At 46.2% G+C, this 15,797-nt stretch overlaps 1 protein-coding gene across 4 annotated transcripts in view; it reads right to left on the bottom strand.

Moving 5' to 3' along the window:
• The window catches only part of LOC8042401 (protein CDV3 homolog), a 31,994-nt gene extending 16,202 nt beyond the window's left edge, over nt 1–15,792 (bottom strand). The window contains exons 1-5 of one of the 4 annotated variants that reach the window (XM_040217989.2): nt 15,735–15,792; nt 15,413–15,654; nt 13,540–13,619; nt 5,572–5,756; nt 1,807–2,026 (exon numbers count right to left, since the gene is read on the bottom strand). In XM_040217989.2, the coding sequence (XP_040073923.1) occupies nt 1,807–2,026; nt 5,572–5,756; nt 13,540–13,619; nt 15,413–15,613 (686 nt within the window). In that variant the 5' untranslated portion in view covers nt 15,614–15,654; nt 15,735–15,792. Of the gene's footprint in view, nt 1–1,806; nt 2,027–5,571; nt 5,757–13,539; nt 13,620–15,412 lie in introns of all 4 variants that reach the window. The other 3 variants (XM_040503709.1, XM_040217988.2, XM_040217990.1) reach the window with 3 other exon arrangements.
• Between the last annotated feature and the right edge of the window lie 5 nt (nt 15,793–15,797).

The raw sequence follows: 15,797 nt of genomic DNA, 5'->3' as shown, positions 1-15,797 counted from the left end.
TCTGGGACGTGCCCCGACATGGCGACGCCCCATGGCCTGCCTGAGCTAGGCCTAGATAGGGATGCGGGGAACATGTGGTTCCCACACCTTACTCGGGTCAAAAAGATAAATGAGAAAGATGAAATTTCTCTACATGCCGACATCCACCAAAGCCTAATACAGTTGAACCTCGATGTAACGAAGTCGGTAAAATTCGCAATTTGCTTCGTTACATTGAAATTTCGCTAAATCGAAATTTGGCTTTAGCATGCGAAAAAAAATTCCGAAACATTTTACGGGTATGAAAACTCACCGAAAATGACATTTATTTAGGGGCGAAGTAGTCCGCGAGTTTTGCTTGCGCCTTGTCCGACAGTAGCAGCGGCGTCATACGGCGTTCGAGCGCCCAGAGCGCTTGCACGGCATCCTGCTGCCCATGCGACGCCGTGTACCTCCTCAGTACGTCCATTGCGTCGAGCACTTCCCGAGTGCTCGTGATCTCGGCAGTTTCTTCAGGATGGCGTCCAAAACGTTTGCTTTCTCATCCAAAGAAAGAACTTTACGTTTCCTTATGGCAGCAAGCACGTAAGTGAACCGCCCGGTTAAAAAATAAAGCTGTTTAGTTTAGGCAGTTTAGGCGGTGCCAATGTTTCCAACCTACACAGCACTCTTCACCGCACAGTTTACTTGCCCCCTTGCCACCCTTGCCCCCACAGTGATGCTTGCGCCCACGCTCGCAAGACGATAATCGGTCTTTTCGGTCTTCTCCTAGATGGCACTGCCCGTGCGGTCGCGCCATCACGTCGCTCCCCCGCTGAAGTTGGCTCCCGCGCTACCCGCGGTGCAGTGGAGTGGACTATGGTTATCAGTGAATGTCAGTGGTGATGCTGGTATGCCGTGTTAACTTTTTGCTCGGCATTTTCTGGCCAGCCTCGCGGAATCCGCTTTGCCGCATGCCTCGCCGGCGCTACCGGCGCCGCATCCTCGGGCAGCCTAGGAACGTTGGAAGGCCTGTCCCCGTGAAGTAACCTATCAAGCGCTCGCGTTTGCGCATAATTTTTTTTTTTTTAACCACAATTTTTTTGCGAAGTTGTTTTTTAGAGTTGATTTATTTATTGCCTTCTATGGCAATGGCACTTCGTTATAGACTTAGACTTCGTTATATAGAGACTAAAAATACATGGGGTCTATGGGCAAGAAATTATGAAAAATAAAATACTTCGTTAAATCGAAGATTTCGTTACATTGAAGTTCGTTATATCGAGGTTCGACTGTAGTCACCAAAGGGGTGGATGCAAGTGGCATTTTTAGCATCGAAGAGCACTTGTCAGCAAGAAAGAGAATATTGTTTTCTTTCTTGCTGCCAAGCTTCTTTTCACTAAGATAGATGCTGCAGGTGTGCACAATGTCATTTGGTGTTTCAACAATATTAGGCTTAGGTGGATGTTGGCTCGTAGAGAAACTTCGGCGTTCTCATTTTTTGGTTCAAGTAACCTCATGTTCTCAAACTTGAGAGATTTTATTAGAACTGCTAGCGACACGTCATCGCGAAGTTTCACCTTTCTGCAATGCATAATTTAAGTGGGGGTCAAAAAGCACAGGTTCCTTTTCTTAGAAATGCCAGGTACATTGAGCATGCATTGGATACTGGTGCCATGCCAGTGCTCGGAGCAGCAAACTCCATTCTAATCAAACGCTTAGTACAGGAAGTGACGCCCAAAATACGGAGGCCGCCAGCGTTGCTCGACGGACTTTCGAAAGGTCTATTCCAGACGGCAGATGAAAGGCAAACGGACAGCTCCGAGGAATGGGCAAGGGTGTACGCACCCCTGGCGTGCTGGCCCCCAGCGCGGCGTCTCCACGGCTGCACCGAGGGTTGGGAACTGGTCCTCGCTGGTGAAGTCATATGTCTGGCGCCCACCGCCAAGCCTCCGGGCCGCCGACGGACCGCCAGCCGTGCTCCTGCTGCCGCCGCCGGAGCGGAGGTGTGGGGGAACGTACGCCGCCTTGGGCTGCCCGGCTTTAGGCGCCTCCTTGGGCTCTGGCTCTGCAGCAGACGATGCCACACTGGGTGGGATGGGGGCGGCAGGAAGAACTACGCTCTGTTTCACTTTCGATTACGACCGCAGCCGACCCTACGAAGCCAACCAAGCGGGGCCAAAGGTGCCTAGTCATGGCGCTTGTCGTCCTTGTGTGTTTGCAATCGCTGCCTAAACCACTCAAGCACATATTTGAGCCGCATTCCTACGCTTTTTTCTGTTCGAAAGAACACACTTTGCCATCGTGTTCTCTCAGTTTAAGAGCAAGAGTGCAAGGCACTCGAATACACTCCGACGCAAATCTGTGATCCAGGCTTTGGACATCTCATATGTTTTATTAAGTATTTCCAGCACTTTGCTGGACAATCTTGATTAAAGGGGAACTCACTTCAAATCCTGTCTGTGAAAAGCAATGCCATTTGGTCTATAGTTGACTAAGAAGACCACGGATTAAAAATTACCCTTGACATTTGTCTGTCGCAAAATTTCGAATGAATGTGCAGCCCCAGAAGATCGCCCATGCCATTTTTCCTGGCTAAAGATCTGTGGGAGAAGCGTACTGGAACGTCACCCGCCCCATCAAGTTTGCGTCGTGTTTGACAGGAATTCCGTCTGCTGCCACACTACCGTTTAGAACGGGGATCTTTAAACTATTTGGCTAAGGGGCTGGATTGAGGATCTTTTAAATACAAAATTGAAACTTAGAGTAACCAAGAAAAAATAATCTAATACATCTACTTTATATTAAAATTAAATATTTAGCTAAGTGTGGCATTACACAATAATTGGGACCAAAAAAACTCGTAGAACAAAGTGCCTAGGAACTTTGGCATGTTGATAAAGGGCCGAACACTAATGAGACTTGTAGAACTCATGCCGACAATATGAAAGTTACAACACGGGACATGAAGCACAATATATGTGGGAATATGAAGGAATTGTAGCAAACACAGATATGAATCGGGGGACTAAGAATAGCGATGCTGGGAATGACAATATCCAATCAATATTATAGCAAGAGGACCTGCATTACAATAGGCAGCTTCTCCTCATTCTTTGTGCTACCTTAGTTTAAGCGGTCTGTGCATGGTGTGGCGCCCTTTCTTTACTTCTTGTGCCGGTAGCAGCGAGCCAGCTGGAAGCGGGCCAAGGGCCGGGCTTTATTGAAATGACCGCGGCCAGCCACGGGCTGGGGTCTGGAGACCCCCGGTTTATTACATCACAAGCTGCCGTTCCAAACTGGCTAGAAGGAAATGCTGGCCGAGTCTCCAATGGGATTATGCACACATTATCTCACAACAATGGTCTAAAAAATAAAGAGCTGCAATAAGCGAGTTCCCAAGTACTAAAAATTTTTTACTTATTGGTGTCATCTCGTCTTCTTTGTTGCCAACCCTCCTCTCAAGCACCGCCCTAGGCGGTGCATGCCAACAATTGCTAATAAAAAAGCAGACTACCTGCCAAATGGCTCTTATAAAATTCTTTGACTCATCTTGGTTTTACGTTTGAGCGTTCGTGTCACTGCGCCAAAGACGACGCCAGGAGGAACGGGCAGTCGTCTGCTGTGAAACCAACCGAATTTGGATGAACGTCTACCGTTGCAACATTGCCGTCTGCTAGAGTAGCGAGCTATTCTGGAACAGGTCGTGAGACAACAATACGTTCAATTTACTTGCGAATCTGTGGCAGGTGCTTGTGCCAGGGCACAATGTTTTGAGTGGAAGCAGCCAATTACATGGCCTTGATTGTTTAAACATTGTTCAAGAGCCATGTTCTTCTCGGAAAAGTGTTGATCTGTATTAACTATAGCTGAAAAGTAACATGTCCTCGTCTTTCTTCTGCGTCATGCAGTGGTGCGGTCAGAAGAGCCTAATCGCAACATTACTAAAAGAAGCGTTGAATTACATTTTGTATCGGAGAATGCTGTTGCTGTGGCGGTAATGAGGCTCGACCACGGAGCGTTTTGCCATGCTTTAATGCTGTTATTAGGTGAGGTGGCTGCGGCGTCCACAGATTTCCAAGTTATCATGAAACATTATAGGCCCATTCGTTTTACCTGCACCAGCCTGTACTGGTGCAGAAAAGAGTAGCGCAGGGCAACGTACATCTGGTCGTGTTTTGAGATAAACTGCACTCATAAATCGAATATGGCAGTGTGCACCGAATACAACCGGTGCACACCGGCTGCATCACACAGCAGCTATTACTCATTCAACTTGCTTGGCGGAACAGTCGATTGTGCCACTTTACCTTAACAATTATTCAATGCAAACACTAAAATACACACTCCTTACTATGCTGAATGCTCTCCTATATACAATAATGTAGACCTTATATCAATCACAAAGATATGCGTAATAAGTTATTGAAAGGAACAAATGAACTAGCAAAAAGCCATACATTTTGTAATATTTTCTTTGTTGATTTTCTACGTTGTTGCTACATATAATTTGACATTATACAACTATATGAAACTACGAGGGAGTAAGGGGCTTGCTTTTGGCATTCGTCTACCAGAATGAAAAGGCAAAAGGAGCGCATACTGGAGGCCGGGCGTTTGAAAGACCACGCTCAGTCGTTCTTCCCTCCTCGGTGACCGCAGTTTGTGATGGGTGCCCGTTTGTTTATAGCTGCATTTCGCATAAAATTGCACCGCCTCGTCCAGTAAAAACACCCACTCCATAATTTCCCCCACTTATCTCGTGAATAGGCATTCGTTTGGGATCTCCTTATTGGCTTATGGGGGCAGATTGCAATATGCTTCGAACTCAAAATAAAATGTATGTATGTATGTATGTTTGTTGACGACAAAGACTCCTTGTTTAAAGGCCCCCAACATACACTGCACACTTTCCACTTTTGACCCCCTAACGAACATTATATCCTCTCCACTTTACCCTTCCCCAACTTGGCTCCCCTTGCAGCTTACGAGAGGGGAGCGCTAAGATGATTACCACCCTCGCAGAAAACAGTTAAATATTGGCCTTTAAGTGCAGAAAGAGGCCGGAGTAATTTGCGTTTTCCGGAAGATTTATTTGTCAATTGTACCAACGTATAAACTAAGATAATGTAGTGATTGCGCAGGCGAGCTGGTGGATGTTAACCATTTTGTTCTTAGCCCGAGACTGAGGCAGGAAAAGAGGAAAGTTTCGAAGTAGAAGAAAAATGAACAGTCGAGAACACGTCTCTATGAGACGTGTTCGACTGTTCATTTTTCTTCTACTTCGAAACTTTCCTCTTTTCCTGCCTCAGTCTCGGGCTAAGAACAAAATGGTATAAACTAAGCTTGTACTGTGCGTTTGCGCAGTACAAGCTTAGTTAAAAAGTAACATACTCATAGCTTCAGCTTCGCCCGCGCACACAGCAAAACAAGCCATATAGTCGCCCTTGAAACAAGAACAGCAGGGCGTCTCCCTGAGACGCCCAGCCTCCAGCATGCGCTTGTGGCTCTTCGCCGCCCTGTAGAATCTCGACTTGCAGGCGAAACAACTGAAGAACCTTCCTGCTGTTCTAGCCCTGCCGGCGATTACGTTGCACGACGCTCCATGCTTACCTATCCTTGGGGGAGGCACCTCTGGCTCCGGCTCCGGCTCGGCTTGGGCGGCGGCCAGGGCCTGCTGGGCGGCGGCCGCGGACATCTTCCAGGGGCCAGACTGCTGATCACCCGACGACGGGCAGCCGTCCTCTCCGTCCTCATCCTGCTGGTCCCGAAGCGCCTCCTCTTCCTTCTCCTTCTCCCTGGAGCGTGACAGAACAAGAAGTCACCGAGGGAAACCTCCTTCGACAATGTCCGGCCGCGAGCTGGCCGAAGCCGGCAATATAAGATGCTTTTGGTTTGCCGATCGAAACGGGCATGTCTCTTGCTAGTTGACTTGTTCGCAAGTAGGATTTAGAGGTCGCACGACTGGCTCCACGGGGAGCAAGTACCCGGTGCTCTGGCCAATTCCACTCCGCCGAAGTGAGCCTCGCCCACAGTTTGCTTCCATTCCTGCTTGATGCCACCTTCCCCGGATGTAACTTTACGTGCTGCTCCTAAAACTTGATAACATGGTCCATTTTGCTTGCATCTTGAGCCCCTTCACTTTCTTTCTGAAAGCAAAATTGGATGGAAATCGTTGAAGCGAGGATGGACTTATGGCAGCCGGTTGCTTGCAATGCCAAGTACCCTTAGTTTCTCATTCCTGCGGGGCCGGTCACAAGCTCAAAATCTTTCTTCTGGGTGAATTAACCGCCGAGTCGCATCGACCGGCAAACCGGCCCTGGGGCAGCTAGCTGAAGACACGTACGATGGGGTGAGGCAGTCTTACTCGGTTGCACGAAGTAAGAAGTGGTCCCAAAGTGGTCCCATCGAAAGTGGTCCCAAAGTGGCAATCAATGTACATAGAAACCAGCGTGTGTCACGATCCTCACAATTGGTCGTAAAAATGCCGGTGAAAAAGGCGAATGGACTAGGGGTCACTGCCGTCACGGCGACCCAACTGGTGTTTGTTTTAGTTCCAGTCAACTGTCTGGCTACAGAGTGACCCCCAGCAGAACATGCATCTGCTGCATCCATATCATTCCCCCTAAATCCACCCTTGGCAGCACATGCCAAGCTTTATGGCATCATGCATATGGTGCATCGATATGCACGAGAGTACGCAAAGCAAAAAATTGTGGGCTAAAGTTTGGCTGGACGTTTCATGTTTAACTGTCCTTATACTGGAAGGTAGAACTTGGGTTCACTCTTCCCTGACCGCACCCATAGGCCATCCATCACCAATGACCGATGGGTTCCATGCGCCATCAAGAAATTAAATTTACTGCGGAGAATTATGTTCCACACCCTCATGGATATCCAAAGAATTGTAGCTTCTATTTCAATGTAGGTTTGAGCTTTATCACAAGCTGGTGGGCTGTCAAAAATAACCCTGGGAACGGAGGTTGCACTTGTCTAACATGGGAAACTGATTGCATGAGTCCTTGTAACAAAGATGGCATTATTTACATAACTCAACTGTATTGCGGAATATTTTTTAGATCTCAAGAGCTCTGTGGACACTTCAAAAGATGTTAAAGGCGCTGCTTACAGATGGTTTTCGGTAAGCATCACTATAATTTACAACGCTGCTCTGAGCCGTCGTGCACAATTTATGTTCTCAACAAGACAGACAAAAATGCTAAATATGAGGGAACTGCAATCAAGGCTATGACAAAACCGGGGTAGAACACAAAGAAAGCATTCTGCTGGGGTTATGAGGTGCAGTGTCTGTGTTTCACCAATATAAGCATTCCTTCATTGTTCCAATGGCTAACTCTGACAAACCAAAAATAGACAATGTCAGTTGAGCACACTGACTTTCAGAAGTAATACACAAACTCATCTCTGTTACGTCACGGCACGGTGGTGGTGCGTCGGGCGCACTTCTGGTCTGGGGCTGTGGGCGGAAGCCGCCATGGGGCACATGCATTCCTGTGTTACTTTGCAAGAAACCGGACAAAAACCTGCCTTCTAGTCAAAACGCCACGACTGGGGCTTTACCAAAAGAGTCAGGAAAAGTTTGAAGCTCAGGTTCTGAGTTTTCTGCCCTGCTCGGTTCATCCGAGAACGTGAACAGGGGCCGTGAAAAAGGAAAAACAGATGCCACCGGACCATGATTGCTTGGGCGGGAAGCACTCTGAATTGAATTCACGGATACTTGTGGTCGGCAGATTTATTTGTTTTCTTCCAACATGAACGCGGGAAAACCGTCAAGTAGCACGGACCACCTGCGGACTACGTTCAGTGAGTCATCACATTCAAATGGCCGACCCATCGTTTGAGCTGTCGTCTGCTCTCTCAAACGTTTCTGCTTGTCGTCTGCTCGTTCAAACGACAGCAGCCCATAGACCAAACGTTGACCGGGTAATTGCAACAAGAAGTGCAGACCTCAAAAGATATTTGTTTGTAAACATGAGTCTGTGTATAGCCGTGGGCGTGGGGCACATTTTGTATATTATGAATTTCTTTAATTTGTTGTTTAATATAAACACCGTAGAATACCGCGCATCCGCCCATACTACATTAAAGGGCAACTCCGCTTGTTTTCCAGTAGTGCAAAACTATACAGTTCTCTTTGTTATCATCTACAAAACCTCCATGGCAAATATTACGACGGAATTCCGCCTAGAAGTTCATTAAAATCGCTGTCAAAATTTGACAAGCACGAATCCGCTGGTTTTGGATGAGACGTGCGGGCCAGACAACACTGCCCGGCTGCATTTCCGCTTCCTCCAAATTCCTTCTCCCGGCACGTCCGCGACGTCATCAAGCATGTACAGCTTCTTTTTTTTTTTTCAATTCTGTTTTCTTTCCCGGGGAGAGCACGGGTGGCGCCAGCGCTGTGAAAGACGTGAGTGACGCGCTCGGCCGGCCCGGCGCTCGACTATTGATACTACTGACAAGCCGATCGCCTCGTTGAGCGCGGCTTGTGTTACATCGCATACTTTTGAACACCAAGTAAAAGGAGGAGAGGGAAGGTGCTTTTGTAAGAATTTTGAATGACAGGTTAATCTATAATCTTCTGGGAGGAGAATAGCGACGCCTGTGCTAATCCAGGAGGCACAAAGGAGGATCCTGATAAGAGGGGAGCTCCTTCTTCCCCTTGTATATCACGTGGGTGTACATGCTTAGTGATGCCGAATATACAATGTTGTCCGGCTTTGCCACTGTTTCGGTTTCGGTTTGTGATCATGGCTAGAGTAAAATTACACGAAAAATATTTTATTTTTCGCGAAACAAAGTATTGGGGATTGTTTTTGAGTGCTTCAAAAAGCAAAATCGGCCGCTATCTCAAAATTTTTGAAATTAAGCGGAGTTTCCCTTTAAGCGCCCATACCCAAATTTGTAAGATCTGATAAAATATGCACAGTACATTTATACGTAGAATTAATGACCGGATAAGCGCCCATCCCCCATTTTTTCATGATTATCTCCAAATTTTTAGTGGGCGCTTTCCCGGTATTTTACGGCAACTGTAAAACTGTCAGTGTTTATATACCTTCCACGCATACATTGTATTTTAAAAAAAATTTAATTTTAAAATCTTTTTTTTTTACATTATCAGTGATGTGATTGGCCCAAGTCGTTTTAGAGCACCTTTCGGAGCAGCCAAAACAGTGTTTTGGAGCAGCAAAAGTGGCTTTTAGAGCAGATATTCTTAGAAAAATAAAAAATAATTGTTTCAAGTGCTGGACAAACCAAGGACACTTTGCTTGCCGCAATAAACGAATTATAGTCAAGTTAGACCACCTGAGAGTCTTTCAACACGTAACTGAAATGCCAATGACATGACACATTTTGCAACGCTTCAGTTAAATTACATGTATACATGTGCCCGCTATAGGCAAATAAAAACCAAAGTGCACATATTAAAATTTATTTGAAAATGACCAGCTCAGTATACAGCACAGAATTAGGTTGACTAGTGATAAAATAAATGAAAGCAGTCTCCAACTGATAAAACACGTAACTACTGCCGTTCAATGCGAAATCGTCGCATGAGCGGAGATGGCTGTTCGATCAAAACCATGCCACGCCGCTCCGACGCCAACTGGTTCGCAAAATTGTATGCAAAATGTAACTGCCCAGCATACGACAAAAAACAATAACAATAAACAGTCCAGCGGCACGTGCTTGCCAGGCCGGCAGGCGAGGTACAAGCTAAACACACAGAAAAAAAAAAAGAAAAAAAAGAATCTGAGCACATCGATGCAAGACATCACGAGCTAGGGTCAAAAAGTTCTTGGAGCGCTTTGTGCAACGACTGAATTCTAGACAAACAAGCGCGCTGTGAGGGTTCAGCATGCAGGCATTGCCTTCTTTTCCTTGGCTCACTTCCCTTCACCAACTTTCTTTCGCGGCAGATTTTTCACGCACCGGGGTCCCTCCCGAAAGAAAGCCCACCGAGAAAAACCTACATAATCAATACTTCAACACAGAAGTCTTTGAGCTAAAGAGGGATTTTTGTAGTAGCGTATTAAAAAAGAACAGGAATGTTGATGAACATGCGGCGGTATTTAGTTTCATTTTAGAAAGCGCCATATCTACAGCGACGTGGGGACGGCAACACCGGACGTCGCGCGACCACGGTGACTGGCAGGCAGGGACCAAATATAGTTTTCCCATGGCCGTTGCTTTCAGGAGCGAGTGCTTCGGTTCACAAAGGAACTCCCGCCGCGCAAAAACGTGGTTTCGTTTCATAGCATGACGACATGGCTGGTACCCCAGCATGCTAGCGTCAGAGCGCCGCACACGTCCGCGTCTATCGTTAAAAAAAAAATAATAAAAAAATTTAAAAACGCGAGACGATGAGGACGCGGAACGAGACATGATGGGAAAACCATGCAAGACAGGATGAACGATTGATGCAGGGTACCTTGTGTCAGGCAGAGCCGTTTATTGAGAGTTAGGCCATACACTGGTTTGAATAGGCGAGCATCTCGGGGCCAACCACAGGCCGCAAAACAGCCCCTAGCCGTGGTCGTGAGCTCTAAATATAGGACACGACTAATTTAAGCCGTTTTAGCGTCGCGCGCTAGAGTGAAAAGGTTTAGCTCTCGGTGACTGAAAACTTTGCGCATGTGAGGTTTTCGTCAAGCCAATATTCAAGTGTAGAATAAACGAACGTGCACTCCGAACCAGGGCCGATTTGCTACAAACAGCGTCTCAGCTGAGATGGGGAAAGAAAGCACTGCCAAAGCCAGCGCACGAGCCGAGCGGGACTCCGCGTCTCAAGACGCTCGCGCGCCCCACCCTTTGCACTATTTTCTTTCAGCCAGTCTCAGCGAAGACGCTGTTCTACCAAACTGGCCCAGGGGAAACGTCATTTTCACAAACATCAGCAGTGCAGACAAAGGCATGGGCACGAGCGCGTGGCTTTGGAAAGTGCCTCCTATGCGCGAGTTCTCGTCCAAACAAAAGCATTTCGCTGAGCTAGGCTCACGCGCCTGTGTCTTTGTCTTTACTGCAGACATATTTGTGAGATGGACCACAGAAGTCGAGATTGAACGCTTCTATTTCACACTTTAAATGTCGTTTGCAATATTGTAACGTCGCGGTCTCTTGATTGGTCGACGCTGCGTCGTACCTATAGTTTACACTCTAACCGCAGGGAGAGTTTTCGGCGCTGGCGGCGGCCTTTGCTCCGCCCATTGTCCAGACTCTCCTAATATATGGCTCTGGTGTCAGGCGGCCGCTTGCGCCACCTAGCTTACCGCGCGCTCAATTACGGTACTCAGCTTATTTTCGGTTTAGAAAGGCTACCGAAATTGGTCTTTTGGCGCAGGCTTGGCGCAGGTTACCCATATTTTGGCAAAATGTAGCATGATGTAGCAGTATTAGCCCCTTGGCGCAGTTTGGTACAATTGGCGCAGCAATCACATCACTGCATTTTACAGCGATGTCTTGTCTATATGGACACCTCCTTTAAATGGTCCATAATGCAAGTTGTCCAAAATTACAAGACAAAAATTCACACATTTTTTTCCAGTTTGTCCCCGAAAATGGTGTCCATATAGCGGGGTACCCATATTAACGGGGTCCATGTAAACGAGACATGACTGCATTAACCTCAGTTTCTTTTAAAAAAACTAATTGGTCACATTCTGATGTGTCATATTGCTCAGTACACAAACTAGTTAGGAAAATGAAAGCGTTTGTACGGATTGTTTGAAAATTGCCACTTTTCTTGTAGTCAGGACAGAGTTAAGAAAAAATGACACACAAGAAAATGAAAGCATAGGATTCAATTTAAAGTCATTATTTTTAGGACACAAATTAAGAAGTGCTGGCAAGCTTCCGTCATCATCAACTAACGAGTTAACAAACTCTCAATGGCTTGATGGTTGCGCACTTTCATACCTGCTTGGCATGTGGATGGGCATTTCATTGACATATATTTGAGTAATCACTAGTGCCAGATGCAAGATAGAAACTCTAGGTCAGCAGCTGCATTGAACTGCCCTGAGCACAGCTCAACAGTAAAGCCACAGGTAAGCTTATTTCTGAGCAATGAATATTGCAACCACTGTCACCAAGTGTAACAACGGCAGCCAGAGTGAATCGCTTAGCCCATGCTATGTGCGGATGAGTTCGTCTTTTAAAGAGAAACTACAACGAAATTTCGGCGCTTATTTCTTGTTCTATAGACCCTTTTCGAAATTCAGTGCCATCTGGTGGGTCGTAAAGCAGTTTAGCTTTTGCCATATCAATGGCGAAAATGAACTTGTATTGGCACCGCCACTTTTGCAAGTAAACTGCACGCGAGGAATTCTTCACTGTGAGTTCTTTCTCGATCACTTTCAGTTCAATGGTGACCAAGGACCTGCATTCAGAACAAAGCTCCAACCTACTTAGATGCCTTGGGAAAATTCTATTAACCAAAATGCTTAAAAGCCAATTGTGTGCCGCCCGCAGATTGACTGAATCTGAGTTATTAGAAATAAGCACTTACGTAGCTCTTTGTTCCATTCCTACGTCGCGTCGCACTGACCCCCCGAATGTACAGGCCTCGCATCATCCACTTAGAAGCATCTTTAACGTCTTCCTTTATGAGTCGCTAAAGGGCCGCCATTGGTATGGCACAGATGCCTTTCCACAGATGATGATAGCAATCAAAGTGGCCAGACTGAATTTCGGAAAGGGTCTATTCATGTTCAAGGGAGCACTCTCGCATCAGACACACCAATCTCTTGTTGAAAAAGATACGAAAAGGAATTTTAAAACAAATTAAACGATTAACAAAGAGCACCTGGTGGTTGTCGCTGCCTCGTTTGTAATGCCAGTCTAGGAACCTCGGACAGGTAGTGATGATAACTGTCTCGCCTCCGGCCACCACGAGAGAAGAGGGGAAGGAGGAACTCCCCTCTCCCCAAGGATATCATTTGTGTGTCTCAGAAGTCGCTATTGTCCCTCTACAAGATTATAAAAGATTAACCCGTCGTTCAAAATTAGTACAAAAGCAGCCGCTTCGGTTGCTTGAATGACTAGGACATCCTCTTGACGTCAGCCTCGCCGCAGCTTCCCTCGTCCCGAGATGAACTATGTCACGACTGCGGCGGGTGTCATGTCCTCTCCCCGGGCTGATCTCTGAGCGCTTGCCAGAGTGGGCCGTTTATAACGAAAAATACAGCCATCATATTCAAAATACATTTGTGCGATAATCATTTATGGACACCGTGGATCATATTCAACCTATTTCTGAACACGAAGGGTATATTCCAAATTTTGTTGAAGTACCCCTTTAAACCCTGTACCATTCCCATATTAACTTTCCATGCTAACAGCCTTCACTGCACACTAAATGATCTTATTTCTGACATCTTCATATTTCTTGCTGAAACAGTCACATAATGCTGTAGGACGACCAAAAAGTTTCAAGTCAGACATCTATCAAATGTCTAAAAATAACAAATCTACAAGCAATCTTTACCTCAAGCCTCAGTTGGTTAATCTGTTTCTTCAACAAAAAGACACACAGACTCGAGACGAAAAAATACATACGTTATGGTCAGTGCTTGGATGCGGAGGCCACTGTAGTCCACCTCCTTCTCTTCTTCGAAATCATTCCACTCCTCATCGGCCTGTGATTCGAGAAGAAGTTGGAAGTGTCATGGAAAGGGGCCATAACCAACTGACAACAGGACTGTGGGTTTGTACGCAAATATATCTAATTTCATGAACAAGCACTGGCCCCTTAACTATCTAACCAGAGAACTCTGCTGTCATGAAGCCTTGGCAAAAAGTGAAGAGACATCACGACATACCAGTCTCACTGCAGTGGTGGCGGCAGTAGGCAGCATGTTCTCGTCAATAACTGTGTGGCATGTACATTTCAATAATTGGAACACCACTGGTGCCATGCCAATGTTATTCCAATAAAGGGACCAGTAACATGCCATTGTGAAGCCATGCTAGATATAGCTGATTTACAAATCCCAAAAAACGTTTGGGATAGTGGTCTAAAAAACTTTGGTTTTAAATAATACCAAAATTCTGGTAACTTTCTGTACTTCCTCCTTCTACAGGAAAAGGACAAAAATCATATTAAAAACAGACACAACATCACTGAATGCAACATTTTCTCAAACTATTTTCTGCTCTCCATAGATACGGATAAACAGATCATTTAAAGTTTAGATACCATAAATCCCTGGTTTGGAAACAAATTTAATGTAGAAACAGCAAGAGGGCAGCTTCACTGAAGGATATGAAAAGAAGTTAATGCGTAGGGACGTCACTGATGTTGTAACTACCAGACAAACTACAGTTTACACAGTGGATTGTACGTGCACAAAGGCCATTTTGATAGATCAATAGGCTGGAAAATATGGAACGGCACTGAATAGACTCGGTTGAAGAGATCAGCCACCTGAGGTGCATTCAATCTGAATGGAAATTCAGGCACATCAAGCTGATGCCCGTTTTGGACGAACTGATAGGTTATAAATTGTTATTTAAAGCAATGTAAGTCATAAAAAATGCATTTTACAGTAGCTGTATTGGCAACAGGACAGGTCATTAGCCTACTTAGTAAACGTGAAGTGTGGCACATATCTGCATGCACGCAGACTGGCTTTTAGTGGTATGATAAAAGCGTCTCTTAATAATGAATGGCTGGATGTGACGAAGTATGCAGGTCCAAATCCTGCCCCACCTATTCCCATTTGAGGGAACAAACATGCATACTTACAGTTCGGGCTGCAAGCCCCGACTTAACATGGCTACTCCTTGGCTTGCCACACTATGTGAAATGCCTGGACACTGAACATACTGTGACATGCCCCGGAGTAGTATGCCTCCGACGTACCAAACACATCCACAGGCAAAGGAAGGGTGACCTCTCGCATCGGACGGAGTTAGGCTGTAACAAAGTTTTGCTGTAGCCATACTCTCAAATGTACAAATCCTACAAAAAAAAAAAAAAAAAAGACTAGCTTGGCTGCTACTAAGACCTGCCTTCACGCAGGGGGAGGCTTGACTGAAATGAACTTACGATTAAGGGCTACTTCATACCCCTACGTCCAAAAAAAGGAGAGAAAAAAAGAATAAAAAAGAAACAGCGTCGAAATGCAACATTGCACCACTGAAGGTCTGGGGTCGTTTTGAGAATCCGTGACGTTGTTCGAAAGCTAAGAATACCGGATGACAGTGAGTTTTCGAGGGGACCCATGGAGGCTACTTTCGAGAGGCCAAGTGGCGAAATTCGGACCCAAGCAACACTTGACTGCGAAACATAAGGCGGAAATGGGGTTCAACGATGTCATTTCGGGTAAGGTTAACCACAAACGGTCGGGTTATGTCACGCATTTCGAGCAAGGCAGCGAGGTCACCGCAAACCGGCACCGTATGGAGATGTGCGCAGGTCGGGTCATACCTGCTCCAACGAGGCAATCACCGAAGGTACCTTTCCCGTAGAGTTCTCTTGCTTCTCCCTGTCCTTCTTGGCGCTCTTGTCGGAGTTCTTGCCGGCCTCTTCCGTTTTCTTGCCCATTGGGTCCGTCGTCGCCATTCCTTTGGTCTTTTTCTTGCTCTTGTCCTTCTTCGCGAAGAATTGGTCTAAACTCGAGTCTGCCATCGTGGTGTCGAGTCAGCGGGAAGACGCGTTCCAAAGGGGGTCTAAGAGAAAACCAAGAAAGAAATTAAAATAAATAAGCGGAGATCGAAAGGCCACACCACGCAACGTGTACGGAGCGCACCATGCATTCACTGAGCCACCATATCTGTTCTCGTCCGGCCGTGAAAAATGAGTCACGTGACAC

This window comes from Ixodes scapularis, unplaced genomic scaffold (genome assembly GCF_016920785.2).
Source record: "Ixodes scapularis isolate PalLabHiFi unplaced genomic scaffold, ASM1692078v2 PGA_scaffold0__279_contigs__length_252992795, whole genome shotgun sequence".
Classification (NCBI taxonomy): domain Eukaryota; kingdom Metazoa; phylum Arthropoda; class Arachnida; order Ixodida; family Ixodidae; genus Ixodes; species Ixodes scapularis.
Note: the sequence above shows the minus strand (reverse complement) of the source record. Positions and strands in the feature narration are given on the sequence as shown.